Raw genomic sequence first — 25,096 nt, forward strand, 5'->3', positions numbered from 1 at the left:
AGATTGTCATACCATTGACAGACACGTTCAAAACTCTTATATAGGTAATATAGATAGATCTTATAGAGAAATGTATATATATGTGGTGTAAGTACAAGTAAGTATATATAGTATGACTGCGTTATTTGATCCCAATGTGGGCGTCTATATAGCCCCATTCCCACTAGGATCGAGCCAAATTGATTCGCTCCGATCTGGCTCCAAGCAGGATCAAATAAAGCAAATCAATTCGGCTCTATCCGGACAATTTTATCCCAGTTGAAAAATGGCGACTCAGGATTCGGTCTCAAGGTCCACATGCCCCCTTTGAAAGACATGGCCCTATTATGAAAAGGAAAATATCTGGACCAATGTTATCGGTTTGGTACATTGTAAAAGGATTGATCTGTTGTCAATATTGATAACTAGAGAAGTAACATTTGCAAAGCAAATGCATAATGTTTACCTTCGGACATGGTCTGCCCTGTTAATTCTTACTCAAACACATCCACATACATGTACTACTAGTATATGGTGACAGGAGGAGAGCAGACCATGAAATTGCAACATTATGTAACCCAACACCAGTCACCATGGTGACAGACGTCAACAAATCATGTCATTGGTCAGGTCATAGGTCACTGGAGAAGAAGGTGAAGAGGAAGAAACTGAGGAAAAACAGTATGTTTTCCTTCGGTAAACACAATAATGTCGTTCTAATGATCACACAGGGTTAGCCTTGGGCTTGCTTTCCCAGCCCCTCCTGATGCGCATCAGACGAGTGTTCACACAGGGAGAGAGGAGCAAGAACTTCAGGAGGATGACAAGACACGGCAGCAGCATGGCCAGCAGGAAAGGCGGAGGTGTGTACCACACGTACAGGTAACCCTTGGTAAACCCAGTCGAGCCGTACACGATGCAGTGACCCGTGCTCACGAAGAGACAGAAGAAGCCAAGCTTGGACTGCACGAAGGCGAACTCGCGCCAGTTCATGCCGTTCTGAACGGAGGGGACAGACGTGACGCCGAGAACGCTCATCAGGGCCAGGGCGAGCCCGCCGGTAAAGATCAACAGCTCGCCTCTCCAGAACATCAGCCCGTAGAACTGCCTCCCTTCGATCACCGGGCCCAACTCGTACATGTGGTAGTAGTACTCGGGGGACATGAGGCAGGCGGAGAAACAGGCGTGCAGAGAGGCGATTAACAGAGCCAGCAAGCCAAGCTGCTTACGAGACTTGAGCCAGGTGTCCAGCCAGTCGGGGAAGCGTTGGTACTTGGTGCCGTAGGCGAGCTGTCGGAAAGCCGCGATGATGCCAGGGAAGTACACCAGCGTCAGCAGCGTCAGTGCAAGCCAGGCCAACACCCTGTTCATGCCTTTGCCAGGGAAGTGCTGGACGTCCTTGGTGATGCCTTGGGTCACGTACATGTAAAGCGGGCCCTGGAACAAGACGTAGAGCGACATGACAGCCATGAGAGCGAACAGGATTTTGATGGCGAAACGCCAGCCGGGGAGCAAGCGGAGGGGGATGGCCTCGACATCTCTGGCGGCGCGCAGACAGCCGTAGTCTAGCGGGGCGAGGCCCATGTCCTTGGCCAGTTGGATGACTTCGCTCCTCGCCTCCTTGTTGTCGCTGCAGATTGGCACCTGGGTGGCACAGAAAAAAAAGTCTCGTCAAGCTAATAACAATCACATTTCCAAACCGATGTCCCATCGGGTTGCTTACGCCAGAGCTGTTTTGCACTCTTGGGCGAGCCCGGGCCCCTGTAGACTCCCCACGGCCTAGGCCTAGGACGACAGAATTGATGTAGAAAAGGACAGAAATGCCATGTAAAGAAAACAACTAATTGTAGTTTAAAAATCGTCCCTACAACATAGAGCCATGAGGGATAATCTCCCAGCAGATCCCTTTCGGTGGCAAGACAGTATCCATTAGCCAGAGAAGGTCGCCGGTCACCGACGGGTTGGTGGGGGTACCGACAAAAAAGGGCCATATATGAGCTAACGATTATTCACCCACAACCTCTGCTTGGAGAGTAATGAGGGATTTATCGCTACTATTTCAGCATGGCAAACTTGTCGAACAGTATACTCTCACCTCTTTCGATCCTCCGACCAGTCCACTCTCCAGAGACCATGCCGACACGACGTTGAAGCCTTTGACCACAAGACTCTTGTCCAAGATCTCCTCACTCAGGTACTCAGCGTTGGACTTCTCCTGAAACAAACCAAGAATCAGTGCCGTCGTTCATTTTCTTGTTTTAAATATCTTTACAGTGCTCATTAGATCTTCCAAAAATAGTTTTATCTGGTTGGTAGAGTATAGGATATAGGATATAGGGGTTTTCTACATCGGCTACGTATAGCGGTGAGAAGCAAAACCCAAGTCAGAAGTTTTGAGGAAGGTGTCTGATAGACACCAAAACGTAAGCAAGGTAAGAGACAATATTGGTTGTGTAAAAAAACTCTTAACGTTAAAGCCCATGCATGTTCTCTGTGTTGAAAATTGCAGCTGAAAGCACAACTTAAAGATCCCATCCTCCCGAGGCAGGGTCGGTGGCGCGGTATTCTATGTTGCAGAGGTATAGAAATAATAGAATACCGCGCCACCGACTCTGCCTCGGGAGGATGAAAGATCCTTCCTCTCGATCGAATGTACTTACTTTGTCGAGTTTCTCTTTATTGCTGACGTCCACGACAATCTTTCCCGCCAGTTCGCCCCTGAGCTGGGCCAGGTCGGAGTACGCGTGACGTGGGACGGCCAGGATGACGATGTGCCCTCGGGAGATGGCGTCGGCCACTGACGTCACGAAGACGTCACCTTCGGGAACATTCGGGCGGCTCCGTTCGGGACAGCGACTCCCGATCACCACCTGTAGGAAATGATCCAGTTTTTGGTGACGTCACTTGGTTGGACACATTTGTTACAGTGATGTATTACGATCACTGAAAATATTTTGACAATAAAAAAAAACTTTTTTTTCAAAATTATTTCACCAAATTCTGGCACAGGTACCATGAGTGGATTTCTAAGAGGGTAATGGTCAACACCAACGTAGGATTCACACTAAAACATGCAAGTTTAAAACGTGACTAATTATACTATACACAGCTCAAAGAGGTGAGTCGTTTTATTATCATTTACTTCATATTCACCACAAAACAAGGCTCATGAGAGTCACTCAAATATATTTTGGGTTACTTACAGTACTAGATAGCCTCTGAAACCAAAGCTCCGGGGGGCTCCCTACATAGTCCGCTACCCAAGGGGGCCGGCGGGATGTTGGGCGGCCGGCAAAGGTGATTTAATCAGGCTACTGTGCTAGACAGTGAGGACAGATGTTTGTTGGCCTAATATAGACTTGAAAAGGCAATTACTTACCTTAAACCCGGTCTTGACCAAGCGCCCTGCAAAAGACCTCCCATAGTCGCCAGTACCAATGATGACTATGGGCCGTTGTCGTGGGTTGTCCTTTACACCGTTGGGCTGATCACCACCAAGAGTCTTTATGGCCACTAGCTCAATTCCAGTCGACATCTTACTAATTTACCAGTATGGTGAACTGAAAAAATATATACGCCAAAAACAGTTACTCGAGCAACTGAAAATGATTTATTTAAACGGTCAGACGTTTCAGGTAGCATCCACTACTTTTCGTTGGTGACACTAGAGACTACAGCCTAGGAGAATTGCAGTATCTTAGTAACTTTTAGTCTTAGAAAAATATATATCAAAGATCAAATGGCATCATGTGTCCAAAGCAGTTACATGTAAGTAGTACTAGTTTGCAAGGATAATCTCCTAGTCTAGCTTCACGACAAGCCGTTACGAAAGTGGATTTTGATAGTCTCCTTCAGACTCTTTGGGAGTAAAATAAAGTAAAGACTAGCCAAACAGGGGGAATAGTTTTCAAGACGAATTAGCTTACCATAGTGTTACAAGTTTAACCGGCTAATTCCCCTGCAAGTAAATTCTTTTCCTTGTTCTGGTAACATCTACGACGTTTTCTTCATCCCAAGAAGCCTGCAGATGGAGACTAGCTTATGCAACCGTGTTACAAAACGACCTGTCGGTCAACAGGTAATCTCCCCTGAGATATGTTAGAAACCACCATGAAACAAGACCGAAGAGCGCCATCTGGAAAACATCAGCAACCTGGCAACTTCTCAGTCTTTTCTAAACATGAACCCCTTAACGGCCCTTAAGACCTTCATTTTCGCCAATTTCAATTGGTAGAATTCCAATTCATATTCATTAAAATTCAACCTACACATAAAGCTATGATACTCCGGTTTTTCTATCCGGAATGAGAGATACAACATGTATCTACTAGAATTAACCGTTCGGACATCTGGGCTAACATAACTGGGACAAGACTTAAGTAGGTCGGCTAGGACTAGACATGTGGTCGTTATTTTCCCACAGACTGAGGCTGACACGCGCCGGGATATCTGAGCAGTATGTTCTGGATCTAGCCTGGGTGCCAGACGCTGGCGTTCATAAAGCGATAGATTTTTGTGTGGAAAGAAGCCAGAAAACAGCCAACCAGATGGCCAGACTGGCGGAGGACCGCCAGCAGTGGAAGAACTTGGCCAAACATGCTGCCCCGACGGCTGACTAAGCTATGGCCAGCTATGGGAGAGAGTGAGAGTGAGTGAGTGAAAGAAGCCCTAATGCCCGCTACTGTATCCGCCGCCCAACCCCAGGCTGCCCCAAACCCAATATCTTTCACGCCAGCGAGGAGAGTGCGCAAACAGGGTCGGCGGGGCGTGTGGCTTCCCTGGCCGAGGGATTATCGCTCACTCGCGGTAGGGGATGGCACCCAGGCTATCTGGATCAAACCCAAGGACTAACCCGAGCTCTAACTCAATGAATCAAGTTGAAGTTTGAATCCCCGTGGATTGAAATAGGTATGTTGTTGCCAGCATGAATGACTCAACAATGACTCAGCAGTTACTGGAGCAATGAACATACAAACTATAGGGACCCGGATTCAGAGTGTATAGATCTGTATACTCCAACAGAAACTGAGAGGTAACAAAAATAACCAAGTTTCAAAATATAGTTTTCAAACAAGCAGGTAACATTTAAAACTTTGTTCATCTCACGGACCATTTGGTGTCTTTGGTTGGTTTCATCAGAGCCATAGCAGGTCAAGTGCAGGTTGCTAAGACATTAGAATGAATGAATGAATGAATGAAGACCTTTATTATACAAACATACCCACTGGGTTAGATACAAAGGTTAACTTGAATACACAAAATTTACACAACAAGATCAATCTAGTACTAGCACTACAGTCTGTTACATAATTTCGACTTCTCTTCGCTTCTCTGTGATGTTGAAAAGATAAGAACATACAAGTTTAAGGATCGAGGGTTTGTCTAAGTTCATTAAAAATGTGAATTTAATATACCTCTTACTGCTCCTGTTTTGCCTGTTGAGCCCTTATCGACACCCTCCATACATCCGACTTGAACCAACTTTCGCCAGATGGGCACTGATAATGAAATGACACCCGGGTTGCTTTTGTATCCTTTGCCTCACTAAGTACGGACTCATTTCGTTCTAGCAAAACTCGTGAATGACTGTTAATGTAACGCAGCACCTACCTGTTACGTGGCTCTGAAGATCAGTAGTAAGTTGAAGTTGAGCTATAGGATGATGCCCTACACATATAGCAGTCAGAGAGAGAGTGAGAGATCTAGAGGTACGCGTCCGCACGAGCTTCGACTTTGTACCGGAAGACCAAATCTCTTGTGTCCCTGCGCTGACCGACTTGGCGCGTTGGCACCACATCATCCGCACTCAAACAAACAACTTACACAACACTGGAGTCCCTTATCTGGGACACAGCTAAGCAACGCTTTTGCTCGTGTGGCATCTAAAGATGCATTAGCAGCGGGTTTAGAACGGGTAATCTGTTCCAGACTCCTTTGGCTACCGGGGAATGCTAGTAAAACACTGCAATTGGGTTGGCAACATGTTTCTCTTTGGACCGCTAATTCCTCGTGCAAATTATCTTGGCATATATCATATCATATATCATATATCATATATCATATCCAAGGATAGGAGATTTTTACCAAGCCTGTACATCAAAGCAAGAAAACTTGAATTGTCATATATTGATGTAACATGCCAGATAGCACTTCAGAGACTATTACTGACATTAATGCCACATACGTGTACTAACCTACTAGGTCTCTGGTGTTTCACACATACTTAACAACTTATTAAGTGATTATGAAATAAAGACTAAACTTTAAAACTACTAACACTGCAATGAATTTCATAATGACTTGTACCAACACATATAAACTTTGATACTAACTTAAAGTGCTGCAGTGACTCTAGATCTTGTTGTACAACAATTTTAATGTATTCATACACGTGGACAAGGAAAGATTTTCTTGTGCAAGCTTCAGTGTAACAACTAAGGCATTCCACCAAATTTAATATGCACTTGTTCTCTCAGAGCTGTAATGCATATAGCTATGCTATATAAATATCCTTTCAAGGTCTTCTTTCACAAAAATCTGTCCTCTGAACATATATGGCTAAGCCTTCATTTGCATTGATACATTTAGCATCGAAACAATCATCATATGATATCTCATAGATTTCTTCCAATCCCTTTTCAATGTTTTCTTACATTGTAACTTGCATCACCACAATTACTTTACGTGACTACAAATTCTCACACAGTTATAGGTCCAAAAAGTCTTTTGGCTATGTTACAGGACTTTGAAACACAGTAGACATACATGCATGATGTACCAGAAAAATAGCCTGGGTACCATCCTACTTGTATACCGGGGCTCCCATACTCGCTTCCCTAAGAAGTACTTCTTAGGGAAGCGAGTGTGGGAGCCCCGGTATACAAGTAGGATGGTACCCAGGCTACCACAAAAAAGTTCTGTACACAGTAACATTTTCAGGGGTTGTTCATTCAGTTACTGGTCCATTTGGCCTAAAACTCTATGAGTTGCAAATTTGCAATGCTAATGTACTTAACCCAAGTGTAGAAAATGCAGCACCAATAGAAACTACTTTCTCTACAGTAACTATTTTCAGATATCCCTCTACAGTTTGCCAGTGTTTCTCTGTGCTTCAGTTCAGGCCTCTGAGAGAGCTGCAACTCCTGGTAATGTTTTCCCTAGAAAAAAAAGAGGACATATTTTGTATCTGTATCGGTATAGCCGGTATAACCGCCCTTCGGCGTAACACACTACATGAAGTTGTCACACTGTTTTTATGGCAACCACAGCTTGCTTTAGAATCTATTGGCTTCCACAGAAGACCAAAGAAGAACATACAGCTTCACCAGATAACAACAACCAAACTAAAGCAAAAATAAAATCTCTCATAAACATATGTCCTGTGACTAAAAATCTAATACCCAAACCAAACATTTCCTAAAATCTAATCCATGGTGGCAAACAAAACAGTGACGTCACGAAAAAACACTAGGAGAACAACAATTTTTTTTCCAACCTTCCAGTAGCTCCAGACTAGCCCCTCCCCCAGTGCTGACATGGCTGACTTTGTCCTCCGTACCAAACTTGGCACAGCTAGTCGCTGTGTCACCTCCACCTGAAAGAAGAATATACTTTAATAAAGTATGTTCTTGGTAATCTCCAAGCAGATCATACGGTGGCCAGAGGAGCATCTATTAGCCACCAAAGATCCCAGGTGGCCAATTTGATACTGTCAGTCTTTTGCAGCCACCGAAAGATCGACTTGGAGGTTAGTTCTTGGCTCAATTCAAAGTTCTTGGTGTTAGGGCTGTGTACCTGAACATTTTCAGGCAGAAGTGCAGTGGTTTTGCTACAGGTCCAGACAAGGACAATGGTTAATGTACATGTTGTATTGGTGAAGACCAGTACAGGCTAGGTAAAATCTGATGTATATACAGTGGTTTTGAACTGTGGTACAGTGTAATGTTAAATAGCACTATTTGTTGCATAAAGTCGCAATCATTGCAATTTTAGGGTTACAAAATAAAGACAAGGTGTCAAGAAATCAAAATCTCATTTCACAATAAGGCCATGTTGATTTGATTATATGGATGACATCCGCGCGCGCATGAATTTTCCGCCGTTTCCAAAAAAAAAAAGTTTTCAACCATACTGTAAATCGTGCAAAACAGTTGCTAAATGAGCAAAAATATACCATATGTTGCAAGGAAAACATTTAGAAACGATACCAATGTCGTAGAATGCCAAAATACAAAGGAAAAAAGACAAAAATGTAAAGAAATGAATTCGAAGAGTACATTATTCGCTATAACATATTCTGTGCCATTTGTTCAACCTTCATGACCACGTAGATTTCATAGTGAAAGCAACTTTTTTTTTTGCAAAACTTTTTTTTTATTCGCACGCGCGCATCAATTTTGGGGTTCCCAGAGGATGTCATCCATATAATCAAATCAACATGGCCTAACTAAAATAACAATGATATGTTCTAACATAACATTTTCAAACATGTAATATACTGATATGACATGTACCGATGATAGTGACAGCACCCTTCTGTGTGACAGCCACCACATCGTCCATCATTCCCCTGGTCCCTGCAGCAAACTTCTCAAACTCAAACACACCCACCGGCCTGGAAAAATACCACATAGATAAACATGACGGGCAAAAGTTACCTTTAAGATGATACAAAAAAATGTATGTCTTACATCATGAAAATGTGTAATAAAACAGTTACTCAAGCAACTGGATATTATTTTTTAATATCAAGTTGCTTGAGTAATTGCTTTTTGGCATATCTTAATACCTGGATGTTTAACCTTCACTGATGTAATATTTTCGTTACTTGTCCAAGATAATACTTTTATGTAAATTGAGAGGTCCATAGGATACGATAAACTGATTTTATCTTTCCAAATGCTATCTATTAGTAAATACAGTTGAAAGAAAAAAGAAAACCTATTTACAGTAATGTACAATTCAACAAGTACTGGCATTGGTGCAAGACGATAGCAATATGACAATTCGTACCCGTTCCAAACAATGGTGTTGGACCTGGAGATCACCTCCTTGAACTTTCTCCCACTTTCTGGGCCACAGTCAAGTCCCTGTGAAAATACACATAGTAAAAATCACCCCTTATAATTATTATTTTGTCACCCCAAAATACAGTGGTGTCTTTGCTGCCCATCCATGATCAGTGTTAGAAATACCTAGCTGCATTCTGCATTTTGCAGAGAGATTTACAATAAAGAAAAATCCTACAATCTGCAATTTTGCATTATTACTAGTAAATTGAGAGGGTTGTAGTTTCAGTGTCAGTTTATTCATTTCATTTCACTGAAACTGAAACTACTAAAAAGGTAACATTTGCAAAGCAAATGCATAATGTCTACCTTCGCATATGGTTAGCTCTGTTAATTCTTTCTCGAACACATATGCATATAGTTGGTCAGACAGGAGTCTAAATCCCTCCTGCTATGAAATTGCAACATGATGTAACCCAACACTAGTTACCATGGTGACGGACGTCAGGTTCAGGTCATTGACCTTATTGGTTTGAAGAAGAAGAAGAAGAGGAAACAGAGCAAAAACAACTATATCATGTTGTCCTTCGGTAAAGATGACAATTTAAGCCCCCTTACCATCCACCCATCCGGAATACCAGACTCCACAGTGGCTGTGCCTGTAGCTGCATTCTCTGAGAAGGCATCAGCCGTGACAAAGTCCACAGGAAAGTGGATCGCTACCCCATTCTTTTTCGCCTTCTCCATCAAGTGTTCAACAATCTTGGCTCCTTCCTCATCGAAGAGTGACGACCCAATCTGGGAAAGAATACATTCTCTTTATACACTACTACTTCACCAAAATGTAGTATGTGAATGTAGTATGGAACATAAATATAATGTTGCCTATTTCCTAGCAAATTATAACACTACAAGACTATGTAGTATGAAGTGATAAGACTATATACTAATACAGTTTTTGGTGGAGTTTCTTTAGACTACAGCTAGTTCACTGATATTGTTGTATGTTCAGCTTCCATACCCTTTCCCATAAATACTTGGAGTTCTAAGCAGAGAAAGCCTTTTTTTTTCAAGTCTTTGGTATGATGTGGCTGGAGTTTGAACCTCCTACAAATGTACCTCTTGAAATCAAAGCTAGTACTCTACCCACTAGAAGGGCTCGAAATACTGGGTGCATGTGCACCTTAGTGCACCCAAAATTGGACCTGTGCATCCAAAAAATTTTGTAGGTATTTTTGTACATATCAAATGTATGATAGTATACAGTATTTTCTTGACATCTAAGTGTCAGAAAATAATAAAATCTTGATAAATGAGATTTTAAAGTTAGCTCCCATTTCAGATTCAATCTTAGAAGAGGAGCAGTAAGATCTGTAATTATTATATATAATATATAGGTTTTGTTTTGTATGGTGCACCCAAAAATATTTTAAGTGCACCCAAGTTTTTAGGTGCACCTATTCCCAAAAATGAATTTCAAGCCCTGCCCACTATAGGCTGTAAAGATTAAGACTGAATCCAGGGAAAGTACTAGTAATAGTGTACTCTACCTTCATGCCATTCAGAACCTTGAGGAAGGTAAAGGCCATGCCTCCCACGATGATCAGGTCGTTGACCTTATCCAGCATGTTCTCGATCAGTGGGATCTTGTCCTTGATTTTAGCACTGTGTGTGTGGTATGATGAAATATGCATAATGTTAGAAGAGTTTTCACATTTACCTGCACCAAACAAGTCTTAACTGCATCATATTCTGATGTATATTTTATACAGAATAGATCATACAGGTAACTATCAACTTTCTCTCTATTGTAGCAGCCTTTTGGCACTAAATTTATATTGAGTACTAGTACAGGGTTAGGTAGCAGGGAGGAGGTCAAGAAACAGTTTCAATTCTTTATGTTGCATTTCACAGGTGGTAACAACCAACACAGAGCTGGTGCAGGTTAGGTACAGGTACAAGTACCAATCCAACTTTACCTGCACTAATCCCACAAATGCAGCTAGGATTTTGTGCCCTGTGATGCAGTCAATCATGACCAAAAGGACAGACATAACTTACAGTACATGGAAAGCTTCATTACAACTCAAAGCCTTATGGCATTGGAGTAGAAACAGTAGCAGTAAAGCCAGCATGATCAACCACCACCACATTATTGGTCAGTTGTCTGACAGAGAAATTTTGGAAATTGTACTGTGCAAAGCAACTGACACTGTACAAATTTATCTTGAATCATTTATATTGAAAAGTCCATATCCAATATTAATAGAATTTATTATTAGAAGCCAGAATATAACAGTTCCTTGGTTGATTGTATACTAGTACTTTAATCCTTCAAAGCAGCTGCATGCGTAACACAGACCAAGAATATGAAAAGTCTTTTGAAGCGATAGAAACACATATAATATGTTGTGATGGTGGTCAGTCATTTACCTGGCTGTACTGCACACTGGGCCAAAAATAGCCTTGCCTTCAGGAAATGACCTGAAAATGATGCTAACTATGTCAAACGTATCATATTACATTGGTAATTAATACTTAATGTTTAGTGATATATGATGCACTCATGAACATGTGAAATTACTATTTTCACTTCAGTTGGCAAAACACTTCACCATCTTACTCACACTGCTTTGCAAGCCTTCCTGTCCCACAGACAATAAAATATAATGAGCATGTATGCCAATATTGCATTGTGTATATTGCAGAAATTCCCATCCCCAAGTATTGTTTTTAGCTGTGTGTACATCTGTTTTTGCGTCAGCTTCCCTCCCTTGTATGTAATGTATTAACTAATTAACTATTATTAATTCATTATTGTTTGTGGGGTCGTGTGGCATAACAGCAGAGCATTCTGCTCAAAACCAAGAGGTCCCAGGTTCAAATCCTGCCATGTCACTAGCCTTGTGCCCTTGGGAAAGGCACTTTACACAACTTTCCTCAAATCGCTCATTAGACATGTATTATTGAGTATGCCAAAATGATAATTATCATGATTGTGGGCATTAAAAGAAAAACAAACAAACAACCCTTACCCTCCAAGAATAGCCAGGAATGGCCTGTTGGGATTCTGCAGGGCCTTGTTGAAGTAGTCCAGCTCTTTCTTCAGTAGGAAGCCTGAAGCCCTCTGGGAATGGTTCACACCAACCATGGAACTGTGGACAGGCAAACATATCAGATCTTTTGACAAAATATTCATACATAAACACACAACAAAAGTTCAGCTATGCTGGAGAGCTTTCGAGACATACTCTGTCTCTTCATCAACCCGATTCAGATCTCGTCTTGGAGTTCTCTTGTCACGTGACTTGATGTGATAATCATGTGACAAGAGACAGTCATACACAGGTTTCAGGTAGTGACGCCCCTATCAGATCTTTGTGAACTTGTGTCATTTAGCCTCTGTACACTTGAAGAAGCCACACAAGTGAAATGACAGGCTGAATAAAATTGTTCTAAAGGGGAACTATGCGGCTCCAGATGTCTTACTGAGGGTCGACTGTGTGTGCAAGATGTCTGTTAACTTGAGGAATGAATCACCTCTACTACATAAGGCAAGAATATCAGTCATCAGTCATCATACGGAATAAGAAAGCAGTACAGAGAACTCTTAACACCAAACTGGTCTGTTACACCTAAAGAATTAAGGCTGTTTGCCAATTGTTGTGTGAAACAAACAAAATGGCCCTACCTGTGGGCTCTGTGAGCCGTTCCAAAAGCATCGTTGACGTAAACATCACCCAAGTTGGTCAGAGATGCCCGGAAGGCAGTCACGTCATCTGGCTTTGCTTTTACCTGGGGGAATGTAGTACAGAGAACATCATTATAAAGTCATGTACTACAAGAGCCAAGTACTAGAAGAGCCACCTTCTGATGTTTCCAAAAAGTGCAGCAGAGTTACATCTAGGTTCTATGTTTCCTAAACCTCATCTGTACAAAAGTCAGAAGGTTTGCTTGGTATAAAAATGTAGTATTATTATAACGTAAATGAGCAATATTAAACTTCCTTGATATGAGGGATGTATATATCACCTATTTTGTCAGTTGTAATTTGTGTACGCAAACTTTCTGAAATTCAGGTAGTTTTATCCCTGCTGTTAATAGTGTTATGTTTGCTTTTTGGTGTCAAATATAAATAAATAAAACACTAGAAAGGTAACATTTGCAAAGCAAATGTTTACCTTCGCATATGGTCTGCTCTGTTGATTCTTACTTTAATACATTCATATATATGGTGAGACAGGAGTCTAAACCATTTCTACTATAAAATTGCAACATGATGTAACCCAACACCAGTTACCATGGTGACAGACATCAACAAATCAGGTCATTGGCCAGGGCCAGCAGAATTGGTTTGGAGAAGAAGAGGAAGAGGAAACTGAGCAAAAACAATATGTTTTCCGGTAAACATAATAAATTACCTTGTTTCCTCCTTCATCTACACCTTTCCCCTCCTCTTCGATATGGAAGCGCAGGTTCTCCAGTAGGAAGACTGACCCAGGTGCAGGGTCTGCACAGGCTGCCTCCACCTCCCCTCCTACACAGTCAGTCAGGAACGTCACGTCCCTGAAAACAACAGGGGCTTTGTAAGTAGAATATTCCTCAATCAGTGACATTTTTATAAAGGTAAAAACATGTACAGGTCTCCAAATTATCAATGTCTACTGTACATCTTGATCATGGAGTGACCTAGTCTTGCGAGAACACAAGACTAGGTCGAGACTTGTGCAGGTCTACACTAGTACGACCTTTTAGCCAAATGTTTTAGAGCGTCGGGATGTCAACTGGTGCCTGGGTTTGGCGTGGGTTCGATCCCCGGCCCGGGACGAGGAGTGCCTTTCTGTTTCTGCTCTCCTAATTCTTACAGATTATAAATTTTTATGGCGATGTGTATGTCTGACTAACCTCCCCAGGAGTTTCTTGAGTTCATCAGCGACAGGAGCGAGGGAGAACTTGTCCTGTCGTCTGCCGTCAGGTCGGCCCAGGTGACTCATCAGGATGACGGACTTCGCTCCTTGGTCAAGGGCGTACTTAATACTGGGGATAGCAGCCACGATTCTGACATAGGAAAAAAGGGGAATGTTTTATTAATCGAATCAAATATTCTTACTGCTGACAACAAAATAACCAAAGCTGATACATTTACTAGTACACAACTCTTACCATTACCGCATTCGGGCAAAAATATCATTAGGGTGAGCAAAATTAATGTTATTATTATTAATGTACATGTCCTCTAAAAAACAAGGTCCGTACATAGGGGTTTTTTTTTTCTACAGCTATGCATCTACATACACCCCAGACCCCCCCCCCCCCCAACTTACATCCTCTCACACACAAAAAATGTTAGGGCAAAAAGGATTTGCTAGGGTCTGTCAAATAATTTTTTAAAGCTTGGCCTTATTATTTAAGTTACACTGCACATTTATGCGATTGTCTTGCCTGTTGCATGTTAAAATGTGGCCTTACCTCTGGGTGTTGGTGATTTCCTTTCCCTTCATTGGAACATTGAAGTCCACCCTGGAATGGAAAGATAGAAATTTCACCACTTAAGAGAGACATTTAGGGGGGCCTGAATGCCCATTTTTGTAAGGCGTAATCAGGCCTTTTTAGTCTTCGTAATCCGTAGGTAGCCTCCCCGAAAATCAACATAATTCATAATAGTACATTAGTCGCAAAGCTAGCTCTGATACTTTACGTAATTTGTAATTGGCGGCGAAAATTTTGCGTACTTTGTTTGTTTATTATTTGTTTATTGTCAATTTGCACATAAAAAAGTAACAGTATCAAAAGAAATTATATACAAGCAAAGATATGCTGGAGAGCCCAAGAAACCTGAAGGTTTGTCTAGTGGACTCTCCCAAATCCTATTAATTTTACGATCTCTTACTTTGTAATCACTACTCCCCCATGCAGGCCCTCATTTACAGCAATACAGACAGAAACACAGACAGACCAACACACAGGCTGATAAGCAATAAAATACTTTATTATCATACCATTGAGTTGAAGTAAGTAACCATATCTATTGACAAATCTATTGCTATCCCATTTCCTAATATATACGAGTATACATGTACTTGTAACCGGTATATACGTGGTGTACGTGCAAGCATGGCTAATCCATAGGTCAGTGACCCCTTTATAGTACTTGTAACGTGTGAAGTGTAAAAAGAAGCTATTTAATCCAAAATTATGGCAGACATGTCATGCATATTCTGAACCCCAACGTCACAATATCCTCAGTTTGATTTGTGCAAATTAACAACAGGAATGTCTGAGTTAGCTATAGTAGGGGGCCCCCAAGCCCTTTTCCGTAGAGCGTAATCGGCCGTTTTAATTCTACGTAGAGCGTAGACGGACCCTCTAATTCAACGTAGAGCGTAATTGGCGCATTTGGCGAAGAGCGTAATTCGCTGTTTTAATTCTACGTAATGCGTTGTAGCTATCGGGAATTAACCGTAAAGCGTAATCGATTAATTGTGCGTAGAGCGTAATCCAAGCCGCAAACAGGAACTCGAGGCCTTGCAAGTGCCGGGTTGTCGTGGCACTCGGGGTCTTTCTTGCTCTACCCCCTTCTATACAATCGAACAATCCACTAGACTTGTTCCCAGAGCCATACACAAGAACAAGGCAACACATGGGAATGATCCCACAGTGTGCTGGGTACGAGATTGACCTTACCATCGGTGACATACAGGAGGACCATTGGCCAAACGCCACAGATGGCCACAGATGAAGAGGGTAGAAGGCCTTAGAACTACATGACTTGCAAGGCCCAATAGGGGCCCTCAAGACGTTTCTTAGCGGGAACATCATTGCTGATCAATGGCCAGGGTAATGGAGGACACTCCCGAAAAGAGCAATGTCATCCCCGTCATTGTGCGGGTGATGGGTAACGCGGGACCGTCAGCAATCGGCAGCTGAGTCGTTTTGACAAATTACGCTGTATTGTTTGCGGCCTTTTCTACCTTCGGACGACAACCCCACAAGGCTCAAAGGTCCACTTTTTGGTCCACTTTTTATCTAAAGGTCCAAGACTTTTCTTTAAAAAGACGGACTGATTCATGTCACCAGCAAGGCTGGAATCCGTCGTAGGAAAATTGCTCACTTTGTCATTGAAAAAGTTATCTCTGATTTTTTCTTTGAAACCCTCTAAAAACGCAGGAAATGCCATTTCAGAAGGTTCATTTTTCAAAATTTCCCGGGGGAGCATGCCCCGGACCCCCCTAGGAACCTTGCGCCTACGGCGCTCGTTGGTCCCCCCCTTCAAAATCCTGGCTACGGCCATGTTACCTCCATTCACGGATCGCCCTCCGATCTTCGGGCGATCGACTCGCGGTCAAGTTGGTACCTGTGGTAATACCCCATTTTGTATTCTATACTTTCGATGTATAAAGAAGTGACCGCCGGTTAGCATTACTACTTTTAATTCAAGTTATGTCACCTCTACCTCTACTGATAAATCAAAAGGTTTTCACGCAAACATGCAGTTGCTAGGTGATTGAGTTCTGCATAGTGCGTTCGGAATCTTTCGAATTTAGCGTAGAGCGTAGAGAGGTGTCCGGAATTCAGCGTAATACGTAGCCGGCTCTCAAAATTTAGCGTAGAGCGTTGTCGGGACCCCCCCTTGGAGGCCCCCATAGTAGTGGTGTATACCGGTTGTAAGATGGGCGGGGCTAGTATTAAAAGGGGGAGGGGGGCACACGTACGGTAGATTCAGACAGACGGGACGACCTTACCTCATGAGGACTCTCTTCCCCTTGACGTCCACCTTGTCGATGCTGAGCTTGGTGAGCGACATGTTGAGACAGAAGTTAGTACAGGGTACGGACTGACAGGACTCAGGGATAGCAGAAAGTCTGCCTGACGTTAGCAGCTGCAGCTGTGCACGAGAGAGGGGTCACCTGCGCAGAGGGGATGCGCAGTGCGGGACAGGCAGGTGTATTGGGACAGACCATTGCGAAACGGGGATGGAGGGATTGTGTGGCGTAACGACTGAGCATTCGCTCAGAACCAAGAGGTCCCGGGTTTGAATTCTGCCATGTCACCGACCTTGTGCCCTTGAGAAAGGCACTTTACATGACTTTCCTCACTTCGCCCAGGTGTTAATGAGTATGCCAGAATGATAATTATCATGATCGTGGGCAAGGAAAAACCAAGGAGGTTAAATACAAGTTAACCTCCTTGGAAAAACCAAACCAAAACTCATCCTCAAAACTCTGGATTGTTGAAAGAATTTACTAGTATTCGAAATTTGCCAAATACAGTGTCAGAAGAGATACTCGGCCATTAGCCAAATCGCACCATTTCATGAGCAACGGAAACTAGGATGGAACCATCAGGACCCCCATATACCCCATTGAAATATGGGGGTGGAAAATTTGGGATACACCATTGAACTACTGGGGGTGGAAAATTGGAATACACCATTCAAATACTGGGGGTGGAAACTGGACTACGCTACCCCAAATCAGACTAGTGTAACGTTAGTATATCATAACGTTATGAGACACCGGCAACACGTTTTGCTTAGAATGTAATAGTCGTTCTTGATAGCAACGTTGTTAAAATTTACGGAAAACCTTCTCATGATCTAATCGTGCTTTCTATTATCTAAATCATGGTTTGATCTAGGGTCTCACTTGAACTAATTCGAAATTACTGACTCCACAAAAGCAACATGTTGCATACAACTGTAACCTTTATTTGGAAACATATCTCAAAACCAATCTTAATTTGTAATTGGAAACTGGCATATCTCAAAACCGATGCGAACATTTTTTTTACAACGTGTCGCAAGATGTCTACTTTTCAGGATAGATTCTCAGCAGAGAAAAAAAATGTAGTATATACAACTGCTGTTATAATACAGTCAACAATCCAAACATAGTTCTTAGAGCCAAGAAGATGAAACTTTTTCGAACATTTTTATTGTGCTTCTTTTTTTTAAATTTTCAGTCTGATATATACAATCGTCCCAAAAGGTGTCATTCCCGAAAAGGTTTGACGTCCCTTTATTGTACGGACATTTCATTACTTACAAAACAACTTAAGGAATTGCTTTAATATTGCGATTATCCGCAATATTTTTCTTTACTCATAATTCAACTATAAAGCTTATTTGATAAGCAAAATCAGTCATGTTCTATTGGTCTCAGCCGACAACACACTGCGCTGAGTCCACTGACTGGCTGTCCGCCTTCTGGCTCTCTGTCTGTCCTGTATTAAAACAGAAACATAACTGTTTAAATTATTTATATCACATAGCATGAATCCTAAACTCCCTATGTTTAAACTATCTAAATAATCTGAAAATGCAATGTACCATTTGTCAAGTATTGGTACTCTCTTAGCAGAGGTTTGTGTTTTGGCTTATTCTTGGCGTACACGGGTACCGCGTAAAAAAGGATACCAGTGCAAAAAAGAAAGCCCGATAAAAAAAAACCTAAAACGCACCCAAAGTAAGGCAAAACCCAAACCTCTGCTTGGAGAAGTATTGAGAGATTGTCTCATGAATGTGCAAGCCTTTGGTTACGTTACGTTTCTTTTCCTTACTTAGACGTGTTATGTGGTACCAATTTTTTTTTTTGGGGGGGGGACCTTATGTTGCTAGCTACCAATATTCAGTACAAACCCAGTTCTCTCCTTTACCAGTAAAACAGTGCAAATTTAAATCACCAAATTAGCCAGTGCAGAAACCTTAAGGTTTAATTTCTACCAATCTTGTGTGTCACAAAATCCACGCCGTCTGTATCTGACCTTTTGACCCCTCGTCGCCTTGGTGATGATCCAAGTCCACAACCTGACATCTGTCGTCCTTCTCGGTGACGTCATCACTCACTGCGCTTGACCGGGACTCATTAGACTCGTCCTTTGTAACCGGGATAGACCTCGGGTCGGCTGTATCGTCTGTCATGCCTAGATCATGACAAATTTGTTTGTTTGTTTGTTTGTTTGTTGTTTTGCATAACCGGTTAACTGCCTTTTCATGCGTAAACACACCAGTTCTGTACAGTAAGTACAAGCTGCGTAAGACCGGACTGTAAGGTTTGAACCACTCACACCGGGAAGGTCCCCTACTCTTTTCGATAAGTACAGTGGGTTCTTTAACGTTAGTGGAGTGTGGCTCTCCCCGAACACTGTTTGTCATGAAGGTGCTATCTATTCATACGCATGTACACCACCTTCTATGTACGTTGTAAAATGGTCGTACCACATTACATTCCGACAAACATGTTCATTTCTTGCACAACAATTGTACAATGTACAACGCCCTCTACTGGTACAAATGTCAACAGTCCCCGACAACTTAACGTAAAATCTCACCTGGTAGAGACGCTTTGGGGATCAGAGCCACGGAGGCGTTAGAGGGCTTTCTCAGCTCAGCAGTAGTCACCGACTTTCTTACTCTTTCCGCGTAGCTTGTCTTCACAAAAAGGTGGGCTTCCCTTTAATAAAAAAGATGCAGAATGAATGGAAAAAATTAGCGATTAGCCTTTTATGTTTTCTTTGTGGAACGCGGCAGAAATTAATCATATCACAGAGGCTGTATTGGTGTTCTAGAACGTCCAGTCGCTAGGCCGCTGTTCCTCTACAGTGTAATGCATTCCTTGAATCATTTTACAAACACCACTATAAGGTACTGCGAACGTTGATAAAAAAACTCAATTGCTACATTCAGTATCATATTTTCTAAAAACATCAGTCATATACGTCAATCAAGAATGACACAGTGCGAATGAAGTTATCGCTGGCAAAAGAAGAGTATGTACATGTGTGTTATACTTATACCCCCATTGTTTTGATTCTTTAAAGACAGACACGATGACTTGTGGCTTACCTATTTCTCTTGATATTTGTGGACAGTTCCGGTCCGACCACGCCGGTCTTGGACAGTTTGAACTTCTGATAGCGGAATCCTATCAGGATCTTGTCTTCCGTGACGAACGTGCCCTGCCGACCGTCCACGGTCACCTCTACTTTCAGACCGCTGGCGTAGAAGGCCTCCGTGACGATATACACAGCCTTGGCTTTCCTCAAGTCGTCCGTGTCGTTTCGAAGTCTCAGGTCCCCCTTCTTGAGAGTCAGATGGACCACCTCCTTGGCGACGCTTCCCACCTGTTTTTTATTTATTCACATAAATTTATTGAGTATTGGGCAAAAAGCAAAAGTTGCTTATACTCAAAAACATACAACGAGTATACAACACATTGACAAGATACATGCATAGGTACAAGGTGGATAAAACCAAGATAAATACAAACAAGACAAGTTGGTGAACTTCCTAATCTCCAAGCAGATATTTCGGTTGGGTGGCAAAAGACCGTATCCGTTGGCCATCCTGTATCCATTGGCCGTCCTGTATCCATTTCCCAACCGATGGCGGTGGCTAATGGACACTCCTCTGGCCAATGGATATTGTCTTGCCACCGAAAGATCTGCTTGGAGATTATGAACTTCCCACCGCTTCCCACCTTGACGTAGAACCTCTTCCTCTCGCCGTCGTGCTCGTTACCGATTGTGTGACTCCAGGGAAAGCCGGAGGACGGAGCCTCCTCCCAGTTCTCGTCGGCCTTGGGTGCGAGGATGGTCCGCAGGTTCGCCGGCGCGGACACGCTCATGTCCTGGACGGTGCCGATCGCGCGGAGAGTCGTGTGGCGGTGGGCTGCCCTGGCCGTCAGAGACTGGTGATCTTTCACCAGGACCGTGCCGAGGTCGAAACACGCAGCGTCTTCTGGACATGACACGGGGACTATGTCCGAACCCAGCAGCTTTTTCATCACCAGATCCCCCAATAACCTCCAGCCGAGATTCGGGTCTGCACCGATAAGCTTCTTACACATCTTTTTAGGCATCTCCTTGCGAGAACTGGCCCACGAGGACGTCGACGTCTTCTTGGCAGATTTCGTCATGTTTTGTGAGTGTTTTCTTTGTCACAAGACAGTTTTGAAACACAAGAAATTTCCCAGTCGCAGATTACGTCCGTACGCAAGCCGTACTGAGAACACAGTGACACTGCACCCGCGGTCGCTATGCTCTAGAATAATTATGACGTCGGACGCGCGTCACAGTAACCATATGGGTGGAACATCTCTCCCGTGAAATTGCTTGGCGGGACTAACATCATCGATTTTGGGAACGAATTACTATGAAACGAGCAACCATGTGTGTGGAACGTGTAATGACTTGCATACATAAGGAATTACGGAACGAGAAGGATCGAAGGATAATTTACTTCAAAGCGGGCGATTTGTGCTGAAATGACACAGATTGACATCTGCTTCTGTCTGCCCTTTCATTATAACTAGACTTGCGTAATTGGATTAAAAATTGGAAATACCGAAGTTTCAATTCAATCCCTGTTATGTAATTGGAACTGTACGGGTTTGTTTTTCTATATTTTATCTACACAGCTACTAACCGTAACATCAACGAGATTGATTTCGTTGCTACTGGAGGCTACAGGATACATGTATATATGGGGTTTATAGGACCACCATAGCTAACAGAAAAGGCATGATATCATGCTTTACCTCTGACAAGGATGATTAACAACAACAACAGTATAGGACCAGCTTTGTTGGTCTTTAGCATGCCAAAATTTAGAAGGAAACACCAAGCCTTTTTTACCACGCGAGTAAACGTAAAAGGTGTTTTCACGGGGAAGCGCTCTGCGTCAAAAGCACGCCGAGAAACTATCTGAGCGCAAATAAGCGGCTCTGTTCTTGGTGCTGAACGACATCTACGTGTACATAAATGACATTATCCTTACCACAGTCTACCCACACTATCATTGGCGTCATCCACGCTTTATGAACAACACTGCGCTTATATTCTTAATACAGATCGTCATCCTCAAGTGAATGAAAGGTACTGTCCTTAGTGCTGAACGCCATCCACGCTTACAAAACGGCACTGCGGTTTTGTTTTGAGTGCTGAACTCCAGCCTCAATGAAATGATACTGTCCTTGGTGCTGAACGCCATCCACACACTGTTCTTAATGCTAAACGCCAGTCTCACTAAAACAATGCTGTCCTTGGTGCTGAACGCCATCCACCCGTAGGTACACTAAACCTATAGGCTAGACTGTGCTAAGCGCCGAGCACCATCTGTGCGTAAATAAGCAGCACTGTCATTGGTGCTGAACGACATTTGCTACTTACTTACTTAGGCCCTTTGCCCCTGCCAGGGCATAGGCCAACGATGTACTCGTCTCTGGGCCATTTACGTATACCTAAATAGGTAGCCTGCGATAGACGGCCCAATGGAGGTTCTGTCTCAGCCGTGTTGAAACCCCACCTATCAGTTGGCTCCGTACTGCAGAGTATTAATATTGATATTGTACCTATTGAAGTCGTATCATCGATCCCCTCACCTTTCTCTCTCTTTTTTTTTTTTTTGTTGATTTGATTATATGGATGACATCCGCGCGCGCATGAATTTTCGGCCGTTTCCAAAAAAAAAAAGTTTTCAACCATACTGTAAATCGTGCAAAACAGTTGCTAAATGAGCAAAAATATACCATAAGTTGCAAGGTAAAACATTTAGAAACGATACCAATGTCGTAGAATGCCAAAATCAAAGGAAAAAAGACAAAAATGTAAAGAAATGAATTCGAAGAGTAGATTATTCGCCATAACATATTCTGTGCCATTTGTTCAACCTTCAGAACCACGTAGATTTCATAGTGAAAGCAACTTTTTTTTTTGCAAAACTTTTTTTTTATTCGCACGCGCGCATCAGTTTTGGGGTTCCCAGAGGATGTCATCCATATAATCAAATCAACATGGCCTTACTTCATGTTCACCGCAAAACAAGGCGCATGGGAGCCACTCAAATGTTTTGAGTTACTGTGCACTGTACAGGACATATGTTTGTTGACCTTAGACTTGAAAAAGTCTTCTGTGCCTATCAAAGATAGAACAACGTTACGAGAGTCATGCAGTGCATTTTGTAGTCACAGAGGGACACTACAGTTACATACATCAAACACTACGGGCGTCTGGCGAATTTAGCTGAAGAAAAGAGCCCCACCTGTCAAATCTTGTAAGAACTGCAAGCCAATACCAATTACAGACTGATGGGGTGTGTATTGATTTTTGAAGTCTGAAGGACAGTAATATTAATTGGGGATTACACGCAATGGATGGGCAGATCAGGGGTTAGAAAATAGCTGGGCATGAAGCGCCATTAGTGGGTACAGCGGTCATAAACAGTCAATGAGAATTAAGACCGAAATTTGCGTCTTTATCTTGTGAAGGTCACTGATGAAATTGTCTTTCTAGTTAGTTGTGTTTTTGTCCACCCCCCCTCTTCAGAACTGCACTGTACATTTGAAATTGTATCCAGGCGAAAATAGATTAATTTATAGTGTTTGCATCCCTCCTAGAATGAACTTGCATTAAGAATCGTATTATTCTCGTTATAACGTACTAAGCTGCCTATCTTTCAGAGTAATCGGTAGAGATTACTTCTATAACACAGGTGTGTTTGTAAGGAAGATGAAACACCATGTATCACTGCTGAAGTCGGACTGATCTGTGCTTATAAGCCTTCCTAATCACCCAAGGTGCAACACTCCGGCTTTGCAGGCACGCAGGGACCGCTATGCTTATATAAAATTCGAGATAAATAAAACAATGGATCAAGTCCGTGCTATTTTTCTCCATCCCTTTGACAACAATATGAAGGTTAAAGTCATATGTTTGAATCTTATATTTTCCAAACAGGCCGTCCAGTCGAATCAATCTAACAAATCAAGCAACCATCGTAACAATCAACTCAGAAACAAACCAGCAAGCCAAGGACCAGACTAACAAGGTTTGAAATTGATCCTCCTCAGAGCAGGTGAAAAACGGACCAAGTCAGGTCCCGAAGGGCATAGCTGATACATATGGTAATCTGTATTCATCATATCTCTCCACTGCCCATAGCCAGCGGCGGTTAAATCCACAGAACGTCGACCGGCCGAGATCGCTGCTACAACATCCAAAGTACTTGTAAAGGAGCATTGATCCGTATTGCCTTTTTTTGTACTTTCCAGTGCGAGTCATTGTATACAAGCGCTGATGAGTACGATAGGCCTCCCTTTGCGCAGCGAGAAGCGCCCCCATTTAAACGTAGTCATCTGAGGCTTCATTGATTATGAATGACGTTGGCACACTCATCGCCCCTCCATGGAGCAAAGTCGGAGATTTGAGCCCTGAACAACAGACAGGACGAGGTGGTGCGACTGGTTAAGCTTCGAGCGTGGGAGAGAAAGGCCTATCGAATAAGAAACAACAGCCGATGTGTGAAAACATGAATGATCGTGGCAAGTTCGCTGAAGACCCTGAGTGAAGTACTGTAGAAGTGTTACAAACAGTCTACGGATAAGCTGTCTACCGAGCTTCCGGGCCAAGACATGCTGTATGACGTTTGCAAGCCGAGCTTTGACTACGCAAACGGAGGCTTTAAACGAATTTACGAGCCCTTGAACCTTCAAATGGATCTTCTAGACAATTGAGCTGGTACACAGGAGACGACAAGGCCATCACATCATCCACAAGCAGCCACTTGTTAAGACATTCCCGACTACAAGTTGCGGTTGTGTTTTCAAACGCCCGGTGAGAAGCGGTGATACTGCAGCGACGATTTTTCCCGTCTTTGTAGCGTCAGTGACGTCCACTTTAAACCTGCCAGCGAGCTTCTTCTAACCTACCACTCTTTTTTAAGAGGAAACCCGTTTTTAACATTTTTGGAGTCATTTTTTCCAATGTGGTGAGCTGGACGTGAATGTTTGCTTATGTAAGCTTGAACGGGGAGAAGACTGTTTCTTGCTGAGATCTGTGTGCCACAAGACAGCCTACAGGCCACTAAACATACCGCCGGACTGAGGAAGACTGTATCTGTATCTGTAGAGCCGGTATAACCGCCCTTCGGTGTAACACATCAGCTTCGCAGGCACGCGGCGCGGCGGCAGCTGGCTACATTACACCGCGTATCGATCGACTTGTTACACCTATCCCTTTAACATCTAACTGTGGGCAGAGTATTTCCATAATGGAAGAGTTGTACGTGTGTGAAGAACGACGACGTGGATAGCGGTGTCTGCTAACAGGAGACC

General features: G+C 42.9%; 3 protein-coding genes across 7 annotated transcripts; all 3 read right to left on the reverse strand.

The window, feature by feature from the left end:
* Positions 1–675: 675 nt before the first annotated feature.
* On the reverse strand, positions 676–5,763 carry LOC109470744 (metalloreductase STEAP3-like). Of its 4 annotated transcripts, XM_019769811.1 has the most exons (7): positions 5,590–5,763; positions 5,394–5,477; positions 5,090–5,144; positions 3,359–3,539; positions 2,640–2,849; positions 2,075–2,194; positions 676–1,623 (listed from the first exon to the last, which is right to left on the reverse strand). In XM_019769811.1, the coding sequence occupies exons 4-7, from the start codon at positions 3,512–3,514 to the stop codon at positions 703–705; spliced, it is 1,407 nt and encodes a 468-aa protein (XP_019625370.1). In that variant the 5' UTR covers positions 3,515–3,539; positions 5,090–5,144; positions 5,394–5,477; positions 5,590–5,763; the 3' UTR covers positions 676–702. The 4 variants fall into 4 exon arrangements, with proteins under 4 accessions (XP_019625370.1, XP_019625372.1, XP_019625371.1 ...); XM_019769813.1 differs by lacking the exon at positions 5,394–5,477; XM_019769812.1 differs by lacking the exon at positions 5,090–5,144.
* Positions 5,764–6,980: 1,217 nt separating this feature from the next.
* On the reverse strand, positions 6,981–16,839 carry LOC109470733 (phosphoglycerate kinase 1-like). Of its 2 annotated transcripts, XM_019769797.1 has the most exons (13): positions 16,730–16,839; positions 14,457–14,507; positions 13,893–14,045; positions 13,409–13,553; positions 12,679–12,782; positions 12,023–12,142; positions 11,421–11,471; positions 10,538–10,652; positions 9,606–9,785; positions 8,992–9,068; positions 8,493–8,593; positions 7,475–7,573; positions 6,981–7,136 (listed from the first exon to the last, which is right to left on the reverse strand). In XM_019769797.1, the coding sequence occupies exons 1-13, from the start codon at positions 16,789–16,791 to the stop codon at positions 7,096–7,098; spliced, it is 1,299 nt and encodes a 432-aa protein (XP_019625356.1). In that variant the 5' UTR covers positions 16,792–16,839; the 3' UTR covers positions 6,981–7,095. The 2 variants fall into 2 exon arrangements, with proteins under 2 accessions (XP_019625356.1, XP_019625357.1); XM_019769798.1 differs by lacking the exon at positions 11,421–11,471 and having other exon boundaries at positions 6,985–7,136; positions 16,730–16,838.
* Positions 16,840–18,720: 1,881 nt separating this feature from the next.
* Positions 18,721–21,005, reverse strand: LOC109470549. The gene is made up of 4 exons (XM_019769514.1): positions 20,465–21,005; positions 19,831–20,108; positions 19,317–19,438; positions 18,721–18,908 (listed from the first exon to the last, which is right to left on the reverse strand). Exons 1-4 carry the CDS (start codon positions 20,900–20,902, stop codon positions 18,721–18,723), a joined length of 1,026 nt encoding a protein of 341 aa, XP_019625073.1. The 5' UTR covers positions 20,903–21,005.
* Between the last annotated feature and the right edge of the window lie 4,091 nt (positions 21,006–25,096).

The sequence above is a fragment of the Branchiostoma belcheri genome, unplaced genomic scaffold (genome assembly GCF_001625305.1).
Source record: "Branchiostoma belcheri isolate BF01 breed outbred unplaced genomic scaffold, Haploidv18h27 scaffold23, whole genome shotgun sequence".
NCBI lineage: Eukaryota > Metazoa > Chordata > Leptocardii > Amphioxiformes > Branchiostomatidae > Branchiostoma > Branchiostoma belcheri.

Coding starts and splice junctions, on each gene's coding strand:
- LOC109470744 (XM_019769810.1), bottom strand. CDS start 3,514: ATGTCGACTGGAATTGAGCTAGTGGCCATAAAGACTCTTGGTGGTGAT. Junction 2,850..3,358: donor TGGTCAAGACCGGGTTTAAG/GTAAGTAATTGC, acceptor CATTTCCTACAG/GTGGTGATCGGGAGTCGCTG. Junction 2,195..2,639: donor ATAAAGAGAAACTCGACAAA/GTAAGTACATTC, acceptor GGTTTGTTTCAG/GAGAAGTCCAACGCTGAGTA.
- LOC109470549 (XM_019769514.1), bottom strand. CDS start 20,902: ATGACGAAATCTGCCAAGAAGACGTCGACGTCCTCGTGGGCCAGTTCT. Junction 20,109..20,464: donor GGAAGAGGTTCTACGTCAAG/GTGGGAAGCGGT, acceptor AATAAAAAACAG/GTGGGAAGCGTCGCCAAGGA. Junction 19,439..19,830: donor ACAAATATCAAGAGAAATAG/GTAAGCCACAAG, acceptor TTTTTATTAAAG/GGAAGCCCACCTTTTTGTGA.
- LOC109470733 (XM_019769797.1), bottom strand. CDS start 16,791: ATGTCGCTCACCAAGCTCAGCATCGACAAGGTGGACGTCAAGGGGAAG. Junction 12,143..12,678: donor ACGGCTCACAGAGCCCACAG/GTAGGGCCATTT, acceptor GCCTGTCCACAG/TTCCATGGTTGGTGTGAACC. Junction 9,069..9,605: donor GTATTCCGGATGGGTGGATG/GTAAGGGGGCTT, acceptor GTATTTTCACAG/GGACTTGACTGTGGCCCAGA.